At 38.5% G+C, this 22,645-nt stretch overlaps 3 protein-coding genes across 6 annotated transcripts in view; 2 read left to right on the top strand and 1 right to left on the bottom strand.

The window, feature by feature from the left end:
• dnc (phosphodiesterase dunce) overlaps window positions 1-22,645 on the top strand; it is a 194,457-nt gene that overhangs the window by 45,537 nt on the left and 126,275 nt on the right. The window lies entirely within an intron of this gene.
• On the bottom strand, window positions 12,399-14,307 carry LOC117606511 (uncharacterized). Its single transcript, XM_034329034.2, has 2 exons — window positions 13,981-14,307; window positions 12,399-13,517 (listed from the first exon to the last, which is right to left on the bottom strand). The coding sequence occupies exons 1-2, from the start codon at window positions 13,993-13,995 to the stop codon at window positions 12,510-12,512; spliced, it is 1,023 nt and encodes a 340-aa protein (XP_034184925.1). The 5' UTR covers window positions 13,996-14,307; the 3' UTR covers window positions 12,399-12,509.
• Window positions 16,214-20,007, top strand: LOC117606509 (uncharacterized). 2 transcript variants are annotated; one of them, XM_034329031.2, is made up of 4 exons: window positions 16,214-16,476; window positions 16,692-16,859; window positions 16,941-17,131; window positions 17,562-20,007. In XM_034329031.2, exons 1-4 carry the CDS (start codon window positions 16,422-16,424, stop codon window positions 19,551-19,553), a joined length of 2,406 nt encoding a protein of 801 aa, XP_034184922.1. In that variant the 5' UTR covers window positions 16,214-16,421; the 3' UTR covers window positions 19,554-20,007. The 2 variants fall into 2 exon arrangements, with proteins under 2 accessions (XP_034184922.1, XP_034184921.1); XM_034329030.2 differs by having other exon boundaries at window positions 16,215-16,476; window positions 16,692-17,131.

The raw sequence follows: 22,645 nt of genomic DNA, 5'->3' as shown, positions 1-22,645 counted from the left end.
TCAATGCCGACAGCACTTAATTTGTTACCGTTCGTTTGTCTAATTTAAACTATTCATTTCATCACTTTTCAGTAGTATGGATCAGTAATTGGGAATACAAACCATTTTCGAAATAAATTTCAGTGATTTATTTATATAACGTTCAGTTAAAAATTCAAATAATTAGGAACTGATTCTCAGAAAATTAATATTTAGCCTCGAAAGGATATTGTATTTATTATCAGTAGTATAGATCAATAATTTAGCCTCCATGTTTGTGTTTATTTCAATAATTACTGTGAATCAAGTGTCAATAATATAAAGTACACTAATTATATTTGTTATAAGGGATTCTTAGTGATTTTGAGGACCTCCAGATATTTTTTTTTCACCAAAAACTAAAAACCATTAGTACAACTCAATAATTCTAGCACCATGAAGAAATGGTTACTGGTTTAATTACTTGATATTTATTGAAAACGAATATCATTTACCACATGCACAAAAGCAAAAGCTAGTTAGTATCAATCGTTGGTATCAGGCATTCACTAAACGGATCTAATTAATCAATCAACACGCCCTAATTAATTACTAATCAAAATGGATCAAACGTGAGCTTCGTGGACATAATTTGAATTACACTCAATCTAATTGATTCCAGACGTAATGACGTAATTAAACACCAGTCAATTTTCGGTCAATCTTAAATTAACTACGGGAATTTCAGTAGCACAGGTCGATGATTTATGCGACATATTGTCAAAAGCAGTTGCCACGCTGCCGCAAACGCAAATTTCAAAACGTTTTCACTTTCCACTGATCTTCTATTCATCCGAATGACAACAGAGAGATTTCCAATACAGTTTGCTAATAATATAAAGTGATTGAAATCTACGTAACTCGTTTGATTAAAAATTTTGCTGTCCTGCACAGTTACTGAATCCAGAATTTCAACACAACTCTCTCCGTGCTACTGGAATGAAGTTCGAAACAAGATTAAGCAACTAATCGTACAGGTAAACCTCGTTTATCCCTGTTGGAGACGAAAACTCAGAACCGATCTCGAACTTGTAATTACATGTCTCCTTACAAATAGGATACCCTGTATATCTTGTAATTTAACAAAAAGTATCACTCAGTTCAACATGAATCTAATCTTAATTTTGTTATACTATTCCAGTTTTCGTGTGAACATAGACAAAAACTAAAATGGTCCTCGAATCACCCCCTGCAAAATTCATCCCCTATCGAACTGGATGCTGCGTCTCGTAGCTCCGTTGGTGAATTAGCATAAACGCTTGTACGAATGCATATGAATGCATCCAGACACGATTTGCTACCATTTAAACTTGCATTGCAAATAGGAACCTTCTCCTAACACATTCTCGTATCCCTTAGGTTAATGCCCAAAACTTTCCCTAAAGACGGGGATATTTATGTAGGTGTGTATGCTTGGGTTACCACACCGAAATCTAAGTAATATTTGATACAACCAGTCAAGCTAATAGCACTTTAGGTGCACTGCTGTCAGCCGGAAACATGGGGGGATTATTTGTAAAGTGTCAAACCTGTCTGACTAATCGTTTCTTAATCCTTGTATGGTGGAGCCTGCAAGGAGCCTTGCAACATTTACAACAGTTTCATATAGTTAAAAAATAATTTTTGAAGAGACAATGTAGAATTAAAAAATTGTGAATCTCTCCATGGTCCGCCGTCCGAGGGTTAATCTACTTGGACAGCCTCGTTTATTCACAGTAAAATAAAGTGAAGTGGTAAAATATTTTTCGAATTAAAAAATGTATAATTAACACTTAATTAGTTATATTTAAAGCTACATAACTATGAAGAGGTTATAGTGACGCCCTCTATGGTTCCAAAATGTTAATCCGTTATCTTCGACCTTATCCAAACCGATTCCTTATCCACGTCAACGACCGCAACGATGTATATTTCACTGTAAACACGTCACGGATTGCCTAGTGACGTCATCGTTAACCTACATACTTTAAAAGACGGAAGCATTTCAATGGCGTGGCCGTCGATGCTAGTCCCAACGAGATACAGGTCCAGTCGAGCGTTTAGACAGCTTTATATCCTACAGTATTGGTTTCTGTATTCCGTTTATAGAACCGAATGCAAACATTCAACCAGCAAGCTTTTCAACTGTCAATAAACATTTCCTGATGTTGCATTATTAGTAACTTCTCAAATGTAATGTGATCGAATAATTAGAAGGGACAAAGAAGATTGAGAATTTTCTTGCAAAGTTTTGTAATTAAATTAAGTGCTTAAACTATACAGCTGCGAAGACCTTCGGCAAAGGAATAAAGTTAATGTCAATAGTGATTCGTTGAAATGTTGAAATAAGGGTCGATCAGGGTTGTTTGGATTTTTATTATCCCAGCCTACTCTAGCTGAAAGTTTTCTGAAAACTTGAAGCTTCATTTCTCATTGTTTTCGTTTCATTTCACTGGAAAATCGAAGAGGGTAGGTCGAGCGTGTCGGAGAGTCGGATCATTCGTTGGTTCGTACTACTTGAATCCTTTTTTTCAGTAATTGAAACACCGATACCCCTGTTGTTTTTGCATTCTTTCCCAGGGAAACAAAGCGTGAAATTCAATTCCACGGGTGTCCGATCCATTTATCCACTTATTTCACTTGAAAATTTATTTCTAACGCTTTGATTGTTAATCTTCAAATTATATAATTAAAATTAGGGATCTGCAGGTAGGCGAAAATTCAGCCGAACTTATTAACATTTCTTTCAGGTGATATTATTATTATCTATAAAATATTTGTATTCCAAGCGTATAAAAGGAACGTGATATCGTATATTTTCATGTTTACAGCTTTGAAGTTTCCTGAAGAGTGAATTCGACGTCGAACTACCCGATTACTTATGGTGCCACCATAAAAGGGGGATCACCATTTTTATCGTTCACGGTACAGTTAGAGACCGCGATTTACGGTGAACGCTTTGCATCTGCCCGGAGAGTTGTAACTTTTACAGCACCGTCTCGTTTTACATCTATCTTTACTACTGCGAGTGATGTAAACCGTTGTAGCTGTTGTGTATCACTCACTGAACCATGTATCTTCAAAATGATCTTAATTATTTTCACTGCTAATACGAGTCGCTCTATATTCAGAAATAAATTTTTCGTTTTAAGAGAGTCTCAAGGCTGCAACAACGTCTTTTACAAGATCCTTTTGGCTTTGCAGCGAAGATCATTCACTTAAATTCGTAGAATGCAACTCGAAAGGATTTCATAAATGCGTGCAAGGACAGCATTTACATGGAAAAGCTTCCTGTAAGCAGGAAACAGGATCTCCCTTATCCAGTATTTAAAAGTATGATCCTTGCTGGAGAGCCAGAAGGATCTTGCAAAGGATACTGTTACCCTGGGAAATACCTTGGGACTCTATATTGAGACTTAAAATGCAAATTTATGTTTGAAATTTATTTACAACATAAATGTGAATCTACATAATCCTTTGTTGTGCAAGAGGAATAATGACACAATGTAAGATAGAAATATACAATAGTGACTTATTGATTCAAAAAGAACAAAATACATTTTCAATTCATGAAAAAGATTCCAACATTTTTATAAACATTTTTAGGCTTCTTAATTGGACATGTGCAAACTTACAGCTTTAGGTTTTAAAAAAAAAAATTCAGTTTACCTCAAATAACAATTTTGAAAAAATTTTCAATTTATAAGGACCCAACTATATCTGCATCACTCTCCTATTTTCCATAAAATCTCTATTCACTCGTCAGTATAGTAAAACATCCCTCCAGGGTTCACTTGTTCCCCTCCCCGTCACTGTCGAACAAAACATGGAAACCCACCCCTATAAAACAGCCAATGTAACGAGCCTATGTACCCTCTTCTACCATCCATAACCCCGAAAGACTCTTGTACCTCCCCTCCCAAGTGACAAAGGACCAATTGATCAAAAATCACCACCTTACAAACGTAGGCCGTGTTTGACCCCCGTATTGGGGGCTGTTGGATAGAGGTTCACGGCGTGGTTAATGTTTATCACCTAACGTCACTTGGCTCCGTGAGTTCAGAAGGGATGAAAACGAGGCTCGTGGTTCCTTGGACGTAGACGGGGTGGCTGGTCGTCATGGTTACGGTTGGAGGGGTAGTTTGGGGGATCGATGCCGCAGTGGCGTATCATCAGGTGGCCAGTGCCCTCTCTTTCACCCTTGTTCAGTGTCCAACAAGTTGAGGGCTTCCAACGACCCCCTTACATCCCTTGATATGTTGTAGAGGATGGAGGGGTGGTTCTAGAGGGTTTATACTTCGATTTAGAAGCAATCGTGGGAAAAACGGGGGTGGCTAGGGGTTGTTATTCATTGTGGATGCTGAGATGGTTAATGGTTTCAACTTAGCTGGTTAGAAAATTACTTGAAACGTCCTGCCTTTGGGGGTTGAGCAAAATCACAATTGCACCCCTGTTTTTCTTTTTTTTTTTACAGTGTACTTGAAGATTATGGGTTATTTATTTTTATTTAATTCGGACGTTATATATTTTATTTTCTTATAGTATACGTCCTAATATGTTTTAAATAATTTTTATTTTATAAATAATTTCTGTAAGAAGATGGAGAATCTTGTGTGTAAAACCTGCATTATTTCACTGCAGAATTCTTGATGGGTTAAAACGATTGAAATATCATGAGAGATAGAAGAAAAGGCATTTTCAATCGTAATAAAATGTTTCCTGTTACTCACTTCTATGTGTGTTTGAAATTCCACACGAAGCCCACGTTTCTTTTTATTTACCCCCATTTCCACTCTACTCGCTCGATTTTCTCTAAAACTTTCACTGCACGATGTCCCTCCGGTTTCCTCTTTACTAAAATCTCTTCTCGAAAACAATACGTGTTCTTGAATTAAAGTAACAGGTGCCTACTTTTCTTTTAGTCTGCTGGAAAATTCCTTCTTTGAATTTAAAGAAGGGAATGACTTAATAATGAGACAAAGCAATAAGCAAGGATTCTGAAAGCAATTTACATAAAATTTGTATCTCTGAATCTTGACAATCAGTTTTAACATTCCCCATTCCACATTCCGCGCCCCACACTCCACATTTCTCGTTTCACATTCCACATTCCACATTCCACATTCCACATTCCACGCTCCACATTCCACATTCCGCATCCCACATTTCACATTCCGCATTCCACATTCCACATTCCGCGCTCCGCATTCCACGTTCCTCATTTCACATTCCACGTTTCACATTCCACATTTCCCATTCTTTAGTTCAACCTTATAGTTTGTATTATATGTTCTACGTTTTCATTTTATTTTTTATTTTCTGGAGTCTATATCTTCCATTGCATAGACCATGCTCTAGTTCCTGTTCTCAACTCTCTGCGTTTTCCTCTTCATCATGTAACTGTCACACTCTCAGCCAAGTTACGCTACATATTTTATACAAATTATAGCGCTTTCATAGTTTCTATAAATAATATGAGTTGACGTCAAAGGGAATGACATTGTTTTGCAGTTCTCAGAAGAAAACTTTGCAAGTAGATATAAAGCCAAGTAGAATGAGGACGTAATAAGTCAGACAAATGGTCAGACGGCCAGTACCACGTTTCAAATAACTTCTAACTAACGTTTATATCTAACTTCCAGATAGATAGAAAAGTCGTTCTTACCTCTGTTCAATCTTCCCAACAAACTCTCCATTATATATTCTAATTACAATTCAGATTCTCGTGAACTTAATCACAGTTAACGACGGAACAAGCCTCGAACCTATCAGAGATTCACTTTTCCGGTTACATACGTCACGGGCTTTCTTATCAGCGAAGCCAGCAACCGTTCAGGAAAGCGTTGCAATCTGATCGATTATCTTCTCGAACACGGAAACTGAGTGGAATCCTTGGTCCAACAGACTTCCGGATATATTTAGAACTCGATCTTCCAGAGTGTTGATAGAGTTCCAAGGCGACGAAGCGTGTTTTTCAGTTTCACAGATAGGTCGTGGTAGCAAATTGTTGAACAAATTCTTTCTTCGAAGTCCTTGAAGATGAACGACACGTTCGAAAGATCCTCTTGTAATGGAAAAATTCATTTACTTAGGAAACAGAGTGAATCCTTGTTGATAGCTGGGCGTGAAAGTATATACACCATCGAAGATTTTTATATCATTTTACACTTTCTTAAGTAATTTCAAAAAAAGTAAAATAATCACTTAAACTCTAATTAATTTTATATAAATTACATTATATTTTATTTTAAACAAGATTCCAGACATTTAGGAAAAGATGTAATTGATTTGGAATGGAATGATCCAACAAATTCTTTTGCCATTCATTTTTTTTTAACACACGTTACTGTAATTTCTTTCGACCTAAAGAAACATACAATTTATCTTGCTACAAATTAAATAGCAGACGTGTCACACGTTGGTCTAAAGAAATCCACCCTCGTCTTTCAATTTGCTTTTTATTTCTACTTTCATCCCTTTTTCAGATACCTCGTCCTTTTCTCAAGAAACACTCATCCTGATTTCTTGGCTGGATTTAATTTCTCTTCAATTTCTTATTTCATTCAATCGTTGTTCATTAATTATTGGATACGCTCCAGTTAGCAATTGCTAACCACTATAAAAGAAAAGAGAAAAGAATTTTCATCGTAGTAAAAAATAATTTAAACGAAGGTATCTGAAGAAGGGTCAAAGTGATTTCTTTGGCAAATTGTTTCGTAGTTTCGGCACGTTCCTCTTTAATATCGACAGCTCAGCTATCGATACCCCAGGGAAATCTCGGTCCATGTATTCTATTATATGAGGGGGTTCATTGAAAAACTACCATGAAAATGTTCGTTAGATGTTTTACGATTTTTGTGTAAGATTGTCTATGATTCTTCCCAATTAAGATTAATTTTAAATTTACAGAAACTAGAACATCAATATTAATCGTTTTTGCGAAACCTTTTTGTGAAAATCGAAGTATTTCCATCGAAAATTGAAATGGATGACAGCCACAGAGTGTATTAACGCGTGATGTCCGAGTTCTGTAGACAAAGAGCCTATGAAACTTTTCAACCCCCGTATCGATGGAAAACAATCGTCCATCTTGTTCCACCCATGAGTCCATCGAAATACGTATATCATTGTTTGCCGTGTGGGTGAACAATCTCGATACGAAGTTCTCCGATGAAAACACATCGAGAGATTATTCAAACCCCTAGAACGTGGTAGTGAGTCATAGTTTACGTTTCAGATAGCAGAAACGTGACTTCCATTTTCATTGCGGTTCAATTTCAATTTCTAAAACTTATACCAACTATATGTGTATCTCTTTTAACAGCTTTGCAAAACTATAACAAATTTTTCTTGTTTTAATTAAAATTATATTCCGAAAGGTTTTAGCTTTCAGCATTGTTTGGTCGCTTCCCAAACTTATAATATGAAAAAAGAATCTTCTTATGGGACTGTGAATTTCGTAAAATCTTCTTAACCCTTATGCTTTTTATATTACATCTTCTTTTTCTCCACTTGACACGTCTTCTTCTTAACTTCACTTTTATTAAACTTACAACTTCTCACTACACCCATTTCTAACGTTTATTAACCCTCCTTTTTCTTGTCAATATGGCACATTCAGACTTTCTCATCTTAACTTTTACAATAATAATAATAGAAATTGCATTAAAATAATAATAACGCAAGAAAAAAGCATAAAATCTTATGTCTAACAAGGGGAACTACCCAAGTGTTACACTCACTTATTAATGAAACTTTGCCAGCTTGTAGAGCTCGTAAGAGTTATTCAAAACGAGACAAATTATCATTAAAAAAAAAAAATGTTGGGAAGCAAGGATTTGAACCGTGTATCTCTAGATTGCGAATTGTATGTGCGAGTTTGTCATACTTCAGAATGTAAGGAGTAACTAACTGTAATTGTTAATATCTTTTAAACAATTAGCCGTCTGGCCACAAAACGGGGTATTGGCGTATTCAGCTCGACGAGCTCTACCACCTGGCAAAGTTTCATTAATAAGTGAGTGTAACACTTGGGTAGTTCTCTTTGTAAGACACCAGCCCCTTCAGGGCACCCAAGGTGCCCTACTCTATACCTGTATTCTGTTGTTTCTTCTTTGGATCATGAAGATTCCTATTCCCAAAACCTCTTCTCAACTTATTTTTACATATTTATAGTCCCAATCTAACCCACATCCATTTTTTATACCTCCACCTTAACCCATTTTCTCGCACCGCCGAAAAAGAGAGAGGGATCTAACAGATGAGCCCACTATCAGACCTGGACGAAACACTTCTTCTCTTATTTTTCCGCTTCCAGTATAATACATCGCCGCCATCCATTATCAATTCGCTACATGGTCAGAATACACGCAGGGCATCTGCTCGACCTGTCCCACGATACCCTCCTTGTTCACTTTTCCATAGGTATACGCCCCTGTATGTGCGGTATGCTGCCGCATACCTTGTCCTCAAGGAGGCAAGGTTACCCACACTTTTTCTCATCCACCATGGCTCTGTTTACCGTCACAGCCTTTGATCACTGTCAATGGTGTACCCGTACTGGGCTCCCTATAGCGTCTGTGTCAGTGGCCACCATGGTGCACCGTACACGCGAGGGAAGGCAGTGTTGAAGGGTTCATCAACCGTGACTGATTGGACTCGCTTGTTGGACGCTCTTTTAAATCAGACGGACACTCTTACGCATGGTTGATCAGGGCACGCTCTTATGCACAGGGTGGAGCGATACCTAACCCAGCCCTGAGTGCGCCTAATCCACCCCTTTGATTCAGCCAGGCCTTTTTCCCGGTTCGAGGCAATTAAGCTGTCAAGGCGAAGGTTGTAATTGGAAGCGAACAGCTGGCGGATAAATGGAGCTTGTTTGGAAACTAAGCGTCTGTTTTCGTTCAATGACTGCGTTTTGCATGTAGGTTAGGTTGAAAGTAACCAAATACTGCACAAAAGGTTGTACTTCAAATGGAAACAAAACAGTAGAGGACATTATGCAGTCTATAATGTTTTATGGGATTTCTGTAATGGAATATTGCATATGGTAATTTAGGTTAGGTTCAAATAATAAAGTACGTTATGAAGAGCTGCACTTGGAATGAAAAGTAAACGTCGTATGATATTACTGTTTCAAGTAGTATACAGTAATGTACAGAATGTCTGTGATAGCATTTATGTGATAGAATAATAGATCTCTATAAAGAATTTTTAGATTAGGTTAGGTGGTAATTTAGGTTAGTTTCCTGATGGTGCAGGTTTACTTCAAATGATCCCTTTATCATGAAACCCAGGGCATTAATAATTAATTTAAAATAATAATCTTACCTTAATATCATTATTTTATGAAATAATCATATTTGATAATTTAACATTTGACATTTCAAGAGATATTCAACTTCCTACTTGCTGAAAAATAATAAATTGAAATACAGTCATTATGCTGAAGCAAAGGAGGGTCTCTCGAAGTTGCCTTTGTCTTTCATATAGCTCGATAAACTATCTACGTGTATCAATTAAACTTTCGTGCGATCTACGTGAGATAAGGGAAGCGAAACAACCCCTATTCATCCGTTAACTATGAGCATAATCGACTGTTAACCGTGCTTGATTATCGCCATCGGGCTTCGCAAATTCTGCATTAAACGTCCAAATATTTCTCTAGCATTAATCAGCAATTTTAATAATTGTAGGATCAAGATATGTGTTAAACCACTTGTTATCACAAGTGTTTTCAATTAAACTACCCCTCAAAAGCTTTATATCTATTTTTTTGTATGAAGTAGAATTTTTTTTATTTTTAAAAAATATGAAGTTTACCAGAAAGAGGTCTAGGGATTAGAAAGTCAATATTGTGCTACAAATTTATGCCAGCTCGGTGCATGAGCTTTCGCAACGGTAACAGAACATGAAATATGCAAATCCATCGACCGACACTTTCTGTAGAAAACTTTGTTCCTCGGTCAAAGTAAGAAACTGTAACCTTATATCAAGTAAAGTTGAATCGTGTAGATTTTCATAGTATTTGCTGCATTTTTCATTCATGTTTCCACGTTGAATACGATAGAAAGGTCTCGAGAAACATACTAAGGAATAATTTCAAAGAATGATAAATGAAACATTATCTTATAGTCTGTCTAGTTTGATACATTGTATTGAACAGTTATGTTACTAAAATGTTTTGTGGTTTATACTTGATAATTAGCGCTTTAATTTATTATAAAAACATAACATTTAAGAATTCAAGCTGGAAGAATTAAATAAAACTTTCGCAATTTACATTTGAAAATAACGTATAGGTCGGAAATTATACTAGAACATACATATATTTGACAACCAACCACCTGTTTCTCCTTGTTCCACTTACAATAGCTCTTGTCGGACCCCACGAATTAATTATATTTCGCTTTAATCTCACTTTACTCGTTAATGTGCATATTAACATAGAAATAATTTTCCAGGAAAAGTTACACCAAAAAATAACATTTCTTGAAGGATAAATGTTTCTCATTAGCGGTTTCATTACAGCCATCTGTATCTTGTTAAAACGAGCTCGAAAAATATTCTTTCTGTTTTTTTCCTTTGCACTCGTTCATTTGCTTGTGCAAAACTTTCTCGACCGGCGGACTGCGTTGCATTATTAAAACCGTGGGAGAAAGATTGCTAAAGAGAAGGATTATAACAGCAGGCGCCCTTTAACTCGTTTCAACCCCCTCATCTGAATACATTAAATTTGAAACTTATGCATTTAATTAACTCGCTATTTTTTTTATAATACAAATTTTGTTTGTTTTGTGCAATAAGAAATTAATTAAATAATGAAAATTTCATGAGTTGGTACAAGATAATATCCTCGAGAACTTTCTGCCATAATTAAGCACAGTAATGGTGGCTGGCAAAAGGAAACAGGACCAACTTTGTGCAGCTAGATTTGAACATTGCACGTCAGGTTCCTTTGTGTCTACGATGGTATTAAGAAAATACAGTTTATGAGGTCGCAGGTATACTAGCAGAAACTAATTGTTTTTTTCATTACTTAAAAAGTAGAAATTATGAACTATATTTGGAAGCTTTGCAATTGTTATGTTAATAAATAAGTGTATTGTTTTTTGTTTGTTTCAGGTGAGTGATTACATTTTTGGATACACTATGGTGTAAAGGGAAATTCGTAAGTTGATAAATTATTATTTTTCACTTTTTAGAGTGACATAATTAGTTAATTTGCAAAATAAGTTTTGACTTCATACTTTTTTTGATGTTGTATCATTATATACCTTGAAAACAATACTGCAAGCGCCATCTTTCGAGGGGTGGTAAAATTGACCAAATAGAAAATTGCATTTCTTTCTGAAGAAAGTACCTTTTATGATTCCTAAGGATCAGTAAAATATTTTATGGACAAACTGTAATTCGTTTAAAGCATTAATTTCGAAAATTAAAAAAAATAATACCCGATAGACCAAGGAATGCATCAGCCATCTAGTGGTAGAAGAACCAACTAATGGAAACTAAATTTTGCAGCCTTGTCCTGTAAAAATGGACTCTTCCAGCCTATCTAAAGTTGGCAATTCCTTTTATGATGATAATTTGCTTCGAATAATGATGTTCCATTAATTTGCATGCATTATAAACAGTTATTATGCAAAAAAAATGCATGTTACCGACTGTGTATTACAGTCATCGATTAAATGCCTCTATGATGAACTACCCATCGTGAAAATTCGTATCCCATAAACTGCCATACCGACCTGGCTCATAGCGCCATTTTCAGGATCTGTTTTATGGCGCACTCTGTGGGAAATGGAAAATAAAAAATCAAGAACGTTCTATTTATCCTTGTAAAGTGTAAAAGTCATCAATTTCCCACCAAAAAAAAAAGATTTTCTTTATCGTCAGTCTCTTTGCTCATTGCTAGATGGCATGAATGGTTCAGTTTGCAAAATACACGAATAATATAAACTTGAAACACTTGTATTGATCGTTTCTTATCGATAAAGAAATTCCAACAGCTGGAAAGGGTTTCCAACTTAAGATACAAACCTCAAGGAAGAGTTACTTGGATTGCATCTAACACAGATGTGACCATCGAACAAATTTGGTTCTCGTCCTTCGTTCAGAGAGGGGTGAAACCTAGTTTCGAAATCATGACCTGATTCGTTTAATTTGTGTGACGCGAAAGGATCTTTGCTGACGCAATTCCACCCCACGTAAGCTTCATATTGACCGATCGGCTTGAAAAATTACCATTGTTCGTGTATGCATCGGTGTCTTAATGCACCCCACCATTTCGTGTGCAATAATACTTTGCACACCTATTTACGTTCATTTTATGACAGGATAATGAAGATAGTCACAAAAAAATGGGTTACTTGCAAATTTAGAACTTCATACTTATCGTACAAAAACATATTTTTATTAAAAATGTATAAAGCACAACATTTAAGGAAAAGGATTTACATCGATATTGCCAACTGTACAAAATACATTTCGATTTATCTTGATTGATTAATTCAGTATTTCCTGAAGACGATACCACTTTGGTCCAGGGAGCCAGAAGTAGAATACCCATAACTAGCTCCATACCCAGAACCAAGGTTGTCAGTCAACCCCGTGCTATAAGGACCAAGGCCAGTTCCAGGTGTCCATCCAAATGCAGATCCATATCCACTATTCAGTCCACCACCAGAGGGGATACCAGCCGATCCAAATCCATAACTAAGTCTTGAACCATATCCAGAGTTCAGACCCAGTCCAGATCCATAATTTAAAAATGATCCATGTCCTAAGCCAGAACCAATGGAGTTCAGACCCGAGCCATAAGCAGAACCAATTCCAGACGTCAGTCCTGTGTCGATCCCAGAGTTAAGGTGGATTCCAGGGATGTGTCCAGCACCCAGACTTGGGCTAAGTCCTCCAGAATTAATTCCTGACTCATGACCAGTATATCCGAGGCTAGAACCTAGGCTGGACCCACTAGATAGAAGCACAGACTGAGGGGCAGTCTGTTGAATAGGGATTGATTGAGGAGCTGGTACTGGAACTCTGATGGATTGTGACCCAGCGATTGGAACAGGTTGGGATACATGGACAGGTAGGTTCTTGATGAGGGGGACAGTCTGTCGAACGTAGTAAGTGGCAGAAACGGGTCTGGACACAGGATACTGTTGAGGAACAACGACTGGAACCTGCTGAGCGATGGATTGAACGTTGGCAGTACTCAGCCCTCCAGAAATTCCAGCAGTAAGACCTGTCGAGAGCCCTCCATTTATTCCTACGCCGATATTTGAGCCATATCCTCCGGTAAGCCCGGAAATTCCGTTCGAGAGCCCTCCATATGTACCAATGGACAGTCCACTCGTGTATCCTCCAGGAATTCCAGCTGATTCGAGACTGTTGCCGAGGTCCAGTCCGACCAACGATCCGCCCAGCCCTCCTGAACCCAATAGCACCCCACGCTTTGTCTTCTGTTGCTGTGGTTCCGCTTTGGTTACGAATGCCACCGTCGCCAAAAGGCAGAACTGTGAAACGATTAGATCTGGTTTCGAGTTTTGGAAATAGTAGTTTGGAAGTTTCCGGAATCGATGGATGTTCTGGATGGGTACACGTAGCTGAAACGTGAACTTACCCTTGGATCAAGTAGAAGAATTGAATCTAACTTCTGGTGTAGAATAGTGTAAAAGACAAATACTAGAGTCTTTAAAAAAACACTTTGGTTCTTAGAGAAATTATTGACATAGAATTGCAGAGTATTGATGTTCGATTCGAAATGATGTTAAATAATGATGATGACTGAAGTGAAATGGTGGTTTAGATATTTATAGAAGTAATTGGAAGGCTCTTAAGTGTTTTTAGAAATAACACTGTAAGATGAAATTAACCTCACTTCTTCTGACCTAACCTTCAAAAATCCAGACCTAACCTCAACGACCACGATCCTCTTGAAATAATCACTTAATCACTCAGTATCGATCGTTTACTTACTATCAAGATCCTCATTGTTGCTTGTCTTCTACGTGAACCAAGAGTGTGCCATCCTCTGTTACACGGGTCGGTTTTATATACCAGGTCTTAGATGACTTTCACTGAATGAACGATCGCACACGCCCTGTCTTGGATGGCCTGCTTCTGATTTTTCATCGACAGGCTTCATCCGATCCCGTCAATCCGTGATGTAACCGCAATCGTTGAAAATAGGCCGATTCCGCGTTGTGGGACACACGTACACCACCGCGTCTGATAGGTCTGGACAGCATCTGGGAAGAGTGGCAGTCGCTTCGATGATGTATCGTGTGTCAAACGCGTGTTCCAGCAATTTGACCAAGTATTTTGCAGTGAGCGAGTGTAACAAAGTCTTTTGTATCATAGTTGTTGGGTTTGAAATGGCGGATTGAGATTGATCTCTCGCATTTATATGTGGCCCTCCTGAAGGGCTGTAGTTGCCATAGGGCAACGAGGAGGACACGTAGCAATTAAAACAATTTTTTTAATTCAATGCCAAATGTAACAGTTTATAGTCTAAAATAATCATTGTTGTTATTTTTGCAATTTTAAAGTTTTGCAACATTGGGAAGTGACAGGAAACGCAGTTACGCCGCGGGGAAGCTTTTGACAAAAGGTAGAAAACGAATTCCTAAACGTTCTGAAAACGAGCTTCCTTTTGTCCGTCCCGATATATTCCATGCAAATATCCCGACAGTGTATTTGCTTTTTCAAGAGAATTCTCTCAAGAATGGACCTCGTTCGACGACACGTAACACGGTATCGATTCTGTCGCGATACATTTTCCAGGAAATTTCTGAATAAAAGCAACCGTGAAAAGCGTGGAATGTTATATAATACTTGGATATAGCTGTCTGAAAGATTGCACGGCTCGTATAAATGCACTCGAACACCGAAGATGTGGGTCGAGAGAAACGTTGACAAAGGGAAGAGAAAACAAGGAAACGATTGAATATTTCCTCCTCGACGAGACTCTACCTTTTTTCCTTATTGTATTAAATATCAGAGTGCTATTCGTGTCGTGTTTGATCAAATAACACACTCAGATACAAAATTCTAAAAAGTTTCTAACGCCTGTTGGTGATTGCATATATACATAGAGGTTTGTTTGTGATTATTTTAGAGCATCCAGACGCATATAATTTACGGTATCACGATCATTATTCATATTTACGATGGCCTGTGCATCATACATGGTATACATGGTGGACATCTGCCAACTTGCTCTACCAAGATAGTCGATGCGCAGTTACGCCTGTAATAACCATCGTTTAGAATTTATGTCGAAAAATATTAACACAGACGACCGTTTAGAGTTCCTTTGATCGATTCCCTATTGTGAAAATAATATCAAATAACAATAATATCAAATAATATAAATAATATAAATGCAAAATCAAATTAAAACTATTTTTGTATTTGACAATTTTTCACAACTATTTCTACTCGTTTTAAAAGTTTGTCAATCATGTTAATCGAAGAAATGGAATTCATTTGGCTTACAAGCCACGCGTGAAACTGGAATTTTCAATAACGATGTCGAACAAAATGCATCCATCCTATGCGAAATATCGTCACGAATAAATTTCTCTTCTCGTCCATTCGTGTGTTAAAGCCTCTGGGCACTTTTGTTGTTGCATCGAATGCAGCCGGTTATGCATTTTGATTGGGCACGATGCATAATAAAACCATTGCGACGATTGGAACTGAAAACCGATCGAAACCGCCATTCGATTTTGTCGCTGGAGAATGAAACTCGTATGTAATTCTATTTGAATGAAGAGTTCGTCGATCAAAAATTAAATTCTATCTCTCTAAATTGAATTTTCAAAAATGTTGGTCTACAGTACTTTGGGAATACATTAAATATTATTATAACCTAAAATTTAATTAAAGTATAAACAAAGAATAATAAATTTCATAACAAATATTCAGCCAAAAGATAATTTATAATAATTATTCAAATAATTCGAAGTTCTGTTGTGCTTGAACAGCTTGAAAATTTGTAATCAGAGTATCGAGCATCCATCAGCACTCGCCTCCCATCAAACATAACCTCAAATCACCAATAATCCCCCAATATATTCTAACAAACGATCCAATCAACATACAAAGCTTGCATTTCGCGCAAACACAAACGAAATTGAATCCCCGTGAACGAGCAGCGATCGAACGGCACCAATCTCGAGAAAACAATCGTTCGATTCGATCGACAACCAGCAACACACGAATGTCGCTGTCTTTCGTGTGGCTCGTGGTTCGGCCGTCAATGAATTTCGCGTTTCTATCGCGATTCCATTGAATTATGTTAACAGAGGGCTGTGAAAATACAGCTCCCCCTCGACGACGGCATTAGACGCGTAGTTAGAAGGCAAGGAAGAACGGAAATGCAGCAGCAACGATAACTAACCTTCCAGAGTGCGATGTCAGTCGAGGCTAAAACCAGCTGCACGACCACTTGCGCTTCAGAGACCGATGGTTTGTTTCTATTAAAAATTTCCCTCGAATTTCATAAATTGAAGATTGAATTTTGCTTTTGAAGATATATAACGTCATTGTTAAAATTGTGTGACTATTTTAACCCTGTAGTAGATGACGTCGATGACACGTATTATGTCATAACCGTAGGGATAATAGTCTAAAACTTCGATTAAGTACACAAATAAGTACTTAAGTACCCCTTCCAATCATAGACGGCGATTACGAGACGTCTAGTGAGGGGCCAGTTCGTAAAGAAGTCGCGCAGAATTCGACCAATAAGGAGGCATTCTCGGCCAGCAGTTCTAAAATGGGTTCGCAGCAGGACAACGATACCGAAGATTCCGAATCGAAAAAGAAAAAATCATCAGAGAAGTTTTTCAGTCTGTTGCACTCGAATGTTCTAACGAAATCAGAATCTATGCCGGTACTGAAAAGCACTACTTCATTGGAGGATACCGTAGAGGATACCAGGGTAGTCTCTTCAGAGTCCCCGTTGGCTCGTCGCAGGAAAATGAAGATGATAGTGGCTCAAATCTTCTCGAGATCCAGTATCACGTCGACCACACTGTCGGGCGGTTCCAGAACCGAGTTGACGAAAGAAAATTACCAGGCTAAGAAGATGGAGTCGAGAACTATGCTACCTGTGCTCCAGGTGATTATCTCGTGAAGGATTAATGAGCTGGAGCCGGTTTTCGAGTCGTGCGATAAATAGGTCCTTAACACCGGTGGCCTGGTTTCTTTCTAATTGCACTTCCCTTTGATCCGCTCTTCCTTTGTGCAGACTCTAATTAGTGGGGCTGTATCTTTCCTGCGGACTGTGGTATTGATCACGGGCTTGGTCAATTTGTTTCCGGTGCACCGTTTTGTTTTTAATGTGTTTTTTGTGTGCCTGCGAGAGAAACTTGTGAAATAGGACTTATAAGTATTCTTTAACACTTTGATGGTCGCGTATTTAAAGCAAGCTTTGGTCCATTCAATTTTATTCTTTAACTTATTAAACTACGCAGAGAAAAAATCTATCCTAACTTCGAAAAATTCCAAAACCCTAACCCCGCCTTCCTGAATAATCCCCTTATGTCTAGGGCATAGACTACGATCCACCGAATCGTCTGAAGGAGGTAACGTTTCACGAATTGCCCGAAGATAAAGATTTCTCTAGCGACCGATCTCAGACATCGGAAAGGAAGAAAACCAAGTCATCTCGGTTACCCACAAGGGACGACGAGTCTCAGCAACATTCACAAGAGAATGGCGATCTGATAGACATCGCGGAGAATCCTCACCCGTCCATTAAATCCTTCTACTTTCCCCCAAATCCACAGAAAGAGGCTTCTTCCGCGTCTTTGAGGACGCACTCGAGAGCCACCAAAGACGGTGTCCAGAGAGATGTGAGCGAGCTACGTTTCTTGCTGCAGCAGCTGAACGTAATATCGGGTAGGGCTCGTGCCCTGAGTCAGATCGATCCCTTTCTCTCAAGTCAAAGGCATTCTACCCAGTGTTCACCGTATTCCAACATATCTGGTTATTACCTTCATCAAACAGAGACTTATAGCCGGGATACGCAAGTGAACGACTCAATACAGTTGATAAGCAGGCAGATGATAGACGAATCTTCTCAAGGAATTAGAGATACAGATTATGTGGGAAGTAGGGCATTTTGCCCAGCGGGCAACCAGATGGTCCCTCTGGGTCGTGACTATACCCACTATGAGAACCCAATGAAACATTCCTCCAGGTACGTTGGAAGGAACTTATCCAGTGGGCTGACCAATAGGACAGTTGGGGAAGATGACAGCCGAGTTACTTTGAATAATTTCCACTTCCAATTTGGACAGTATGTAGAGAAGCATCCATCAGGCTCATTGATTCCTTCTGTCAGCAGCTCGTGCTATAGGTGCCACAGAAATAGAACCTGTGTCCTTTCGCATTACGACGACACTGCTGGATGCAGCACCAGTAGCGGAGGTGGCCAAGTGACATCAGCTTTCAGCAAACGAGCCGACGAAAACCTGTATAAGTCAAGGGACCTTGTTGAGAAGTCAACAATGAAGTCGAAGGAATTTCCACTTGATTTGTCAGATAATCAACCAAAACCATCATGGGCATCATTAATGAATTCTAGTTCTAAAGTCCGTACAACCTGTGTTAACGCAGAACTCCTTGCTGATGAGAAGCCTCGTTCCCACAAGAATTCAGCAAAAAACTCTAATAACAGTCTCCATTGTTATCAAGACCAGAGTGTTGCAGCATCTTTGATACGTATTGCGTCAGACCTAAGCAGGCCCAGTACAGTCAAGTGTCTGAACAGTCAAGCGTCTCTAGTAATTTCAAAAAGAGACCAAGACGTAATGGTATCAAATCTAGGACTAGTAGAGGACCAAACAACTAGTTGTTCGAGTCAAGTGGTCACGAAGCACGAGCATCCCAAAGGGCAGAAGAAGAAAAGTGTCAAAGACCTGGACGTCCAGTGTTCAGGATCGAACTTGAAGTTTCATCAGAAGGAAATTGCCCTCGGGCAGTCAATGGAAAGTTTTCTGAAACCTTCAGTGTCCGAAGAGAGTAACGCATCCAAGGGCAGCTCCAACCAATCGAAGAGCATACAGGTGGCCACAGAAGAGAAGGTGGTTGTTGTCCCCATCGTCTTTACGGATGGTGTCCCAGAGCCCCAGAAAATTCCCCTATTCACAGTCACCAGATCAAGGACCCATCTGCACAATGTGAAATGCCACCTGGTCAAGCTCAAAAAAGGAACATCCGCCTTGACTCAGAGCAGCATGGTCTCAGCAAACAGCATCGAATCATGTGAAACGTCACTGAACAGGGATGACAGCAAGAGCAAGATGTCAGTGTCTTGCGTTAGTCGTTCGTCCCTCCATTGCAGGAACGGATCCCGCACAGCAAACACCATCAAAACTCTATCAGACCATCGTCATAGGTCAGATAGTAAGCACAAGAGGGTTGGAAGCATGGCATCTGGTTACACACAGTCCACAAAAGCACACTCCGAACCAACGAAGAAGAGGGTGATGTATGGAATGAGAAGTTCACCAGAGGATTTCGTTTTCGATACCTGAATGACTAACCTGGATGGGCTTAAACAACGTGTATGTCGTTTCAGTGTCCATCCCTGAGGAATTGAGACTGGGGTGACTCATTTTGCAAACTGTTTCAAATGGGCAAATTTTAGGAGCTGGCTCCAAGGTGTAGGACTATGCTGATGCAGCCATTAGCAAAATCATGCAATTTCTAAGGTCAATTTGGACCTTTTCTTGGTGGGAAAGGTCCAAATTGTTAATATAATTTTGATACCAGCATTTATTTGAAACTTTTATTGGATTTAAAACGAGACATTGAGGAGTGGGTGTTCGAGGTGCAACGATATAAAATCGAACACTGTTTTTATACTAGTTATTGTAGATAAGGATGTGACGTCTTTTGCAAGCAGTTATTAAGATACATATAATTACTTCCAGCAGTACTTTGCATCAATGTTAATGTACCTTGAAAATGGTGGTGTGGCTGTTAATAAATAAGGCACGTCAATGGAAATCAGTACCAAGACTATTAATTGAGTCTTTCAGTAACGAAGCTGATCTACGTTATGCAATGAAAAAGTTTGCATAAAATATACATAGAACAAGTTTTGTACAACAAATTATTTAACCAAACTTGAAGTATCTAGGATTGAAATGTGGTCCTCCATTGAAATGTGTCTTAATTTGCACAGTTGCTGCCACGTTTCTTCGAGCATTTCAAGCAAACACACCGACGCGACGTTCAAACGAATCTCATTATACGAACGGTGTCAGTGACGTAGGAGTGATAAGTGGTCGCGGATAATCCAGAAGCCAGATCGTCGCCATTGAATCCTCGTTTTAAACCGGTTTTCCGTCCAAGGAAATCTGTTTGACACTACGTTTGGCGGATCACCGCTAACTCGTGCATGCAACCTGACCACCAGTCATAAATCCAGGATGATCACGGATTGGCCAACTGTTGCATAGTTTTCATCACACGAATGCTTACATCGTTATGTCTATTTCGTTTCAACCATTAATTTGGACTTGTCAGTTCTAGGTACTTTGGGCCACCCAACGAGGTTATAGAAAAAGGGTTCATTCATTTTGTTTAGCAAGGGTAGATAGATTAATTAGTATCATAGTAATGATTTTTTAGGTCTCGATCAAGTATCTGGATGCTTTGGAAATGTTAGGTTAGGTTTTCAATTATAGGTTATGTTTCATCTTCTAAGATTTTAGATTATGTTTTTAGTATTTGTAGTTATTATTCCTTTTTCCGATAATATGTTAAGGAGATCATTATCTTGTTCGTCTTTTCGACCTTTAATGTGAAGTTTCCATACTCGCCTTATTAAGATTCCTGTTGGGATACGTTTAAAAGCAACCGTGGCAGAGTAAAGGAGGCTTTTAATGAGAGCGTAACTAATGAAAATATGAGCTAAAAAGCAGCTCTCGGATATTATCTAATAATTCATCAGCCTTTATCGTTCATATTTCAATAACCTTCCAGGGTTCTCGTTGAACCTTGCAGGCAATTGAAAATTTGACAGATGTAAATGGAATCCTTCATCTTCAGTATCATCTGAAGACACATGAAATGGCGGTGTCAGAGAAACAATTTCATGGCTTTATCTGTCACCAGCTATAGGAAAAATCCGATGAAATATCTTCTAAATATATTGACAATCCCGGAAATGGCTAGCATCCAAAACCAAAAATGAAATCCTCACTATAAATGGCTTCATATTCACACAATGGCTGATATAGTGTCTTAATGTGAATTGATGTTGAGATCTATGTTAACGGAACCATTTTATTCATAATCCTTTATTTGAGGTTAGGTTAGGTTTCACTTGAAATTTTGGTTTTTACATACAGTAAGAAAAGAGGGAAGACAAAGTTCTTATGCATTTTTATACTTAATATAACTTAATCTATTTGGTCAGTGCCCTTTTTTGTTGTAAAACACTAATTTCACTTAGAAAAAAGCACTAAAGGACGCATCATAGGAAAGTCGAGTGGGTGGATGGTCAGTTGGTCGATATGCCCACAAGAATACAAGGGCCGGCAAACGCGTCGTTGGCCAGGATCCCAATAATTTGTCTTGTCAGTGGCACTTCGGTCGTGTATTTACAATGTCAAAGCGTCATTGTCCGGTTGTTCGCTCGCGTGATGCATAAACGACGCTCGATCACTCGCAGACACCCAACTTTTGACGCGGTGAACGCGCTGACAGTGACACGTGCCGCGCCTTGCTCTGCATTACAATGCAACCCGAACGACATGCTTCGCCTTCGTTATATATATAACGACACCTTTGTCTGATCTTGTTTTTGTTACGTGTACGTGAGGCGCATGAACGTCCATCAAGCGTACGGTCGATCAAGAAAATTGTTATTTAAACAGGTGACGTGCATTTTTTGAATAATTGACACATATGCATATGGCTCGGTTTATGTCGACGTTCCTGGCGGGAAACTTAAATTCAAGCTTAACAATCACGACTCGATGAAAAGATAAATACTATACGCGTACGAATCACTGGCACGTTTAATGGATGTGAAATTTAAATATGAACCGATAAATTCAGGATTCACGAAATAATTAAAATATTTGAAAAAGAGTATAATCCTACGCTTCATATTTCGGTCATCGGTTTCATTCAATTCAAAATTCCATTTGCCTCGAAGAATCTACTTTCAATCAAATCCAATTTCTGTCATTCCAAAGCCATAATTAGTCCACTGGACCGTAAATATCGTAGTAATTAATATCGTCGAATTTCTCCGCTTCCTTCCCCATTTCGCATAAGCACTCATCAAAAATCGATGACCCGTTATTGCTCGCACAACGTTGCTAATCGGATTAAAAGCAAAAGCTAGAACTGTATATAGGGCGCAGCGACTTATAGAGTGTAATTCGTTCAGTTAGATTACTTCTCTCTTTCGAAGGGACAGAAAATCAGTGAATTAGCTCTTTACCAAGTAAACACAGCGGATGGGGGCGTAAAAGGAGGGTACAGGAAGCTGATGTATCGGCAATCCTCTGGCACACGGTGCTCCATTGAAAACAGTTTATTCCTGGGTTATTGAATTCGAAACGGTCGCGATGCACGAAATTCAATTAGACTCGGAATTGCTCGATTA

Source organism: Osmia lignaria, chromosome 8 (genome assembly GCF_051020975.1).
Source record: "Osmia lignaria lignaria isolate PbOS001 chromosome 8, iyOsmLign1, whole genome shotgun sequence".
Lineage (NCBI taxonomy): Eukaryota > Metazoa > Arthropoda > Insecta > Hymenoptera > Megachilidae > Osmia > Osmia lignaria.
This window is presented reverse-complemented; position numbering and strand designations above follow the sequence as displayed.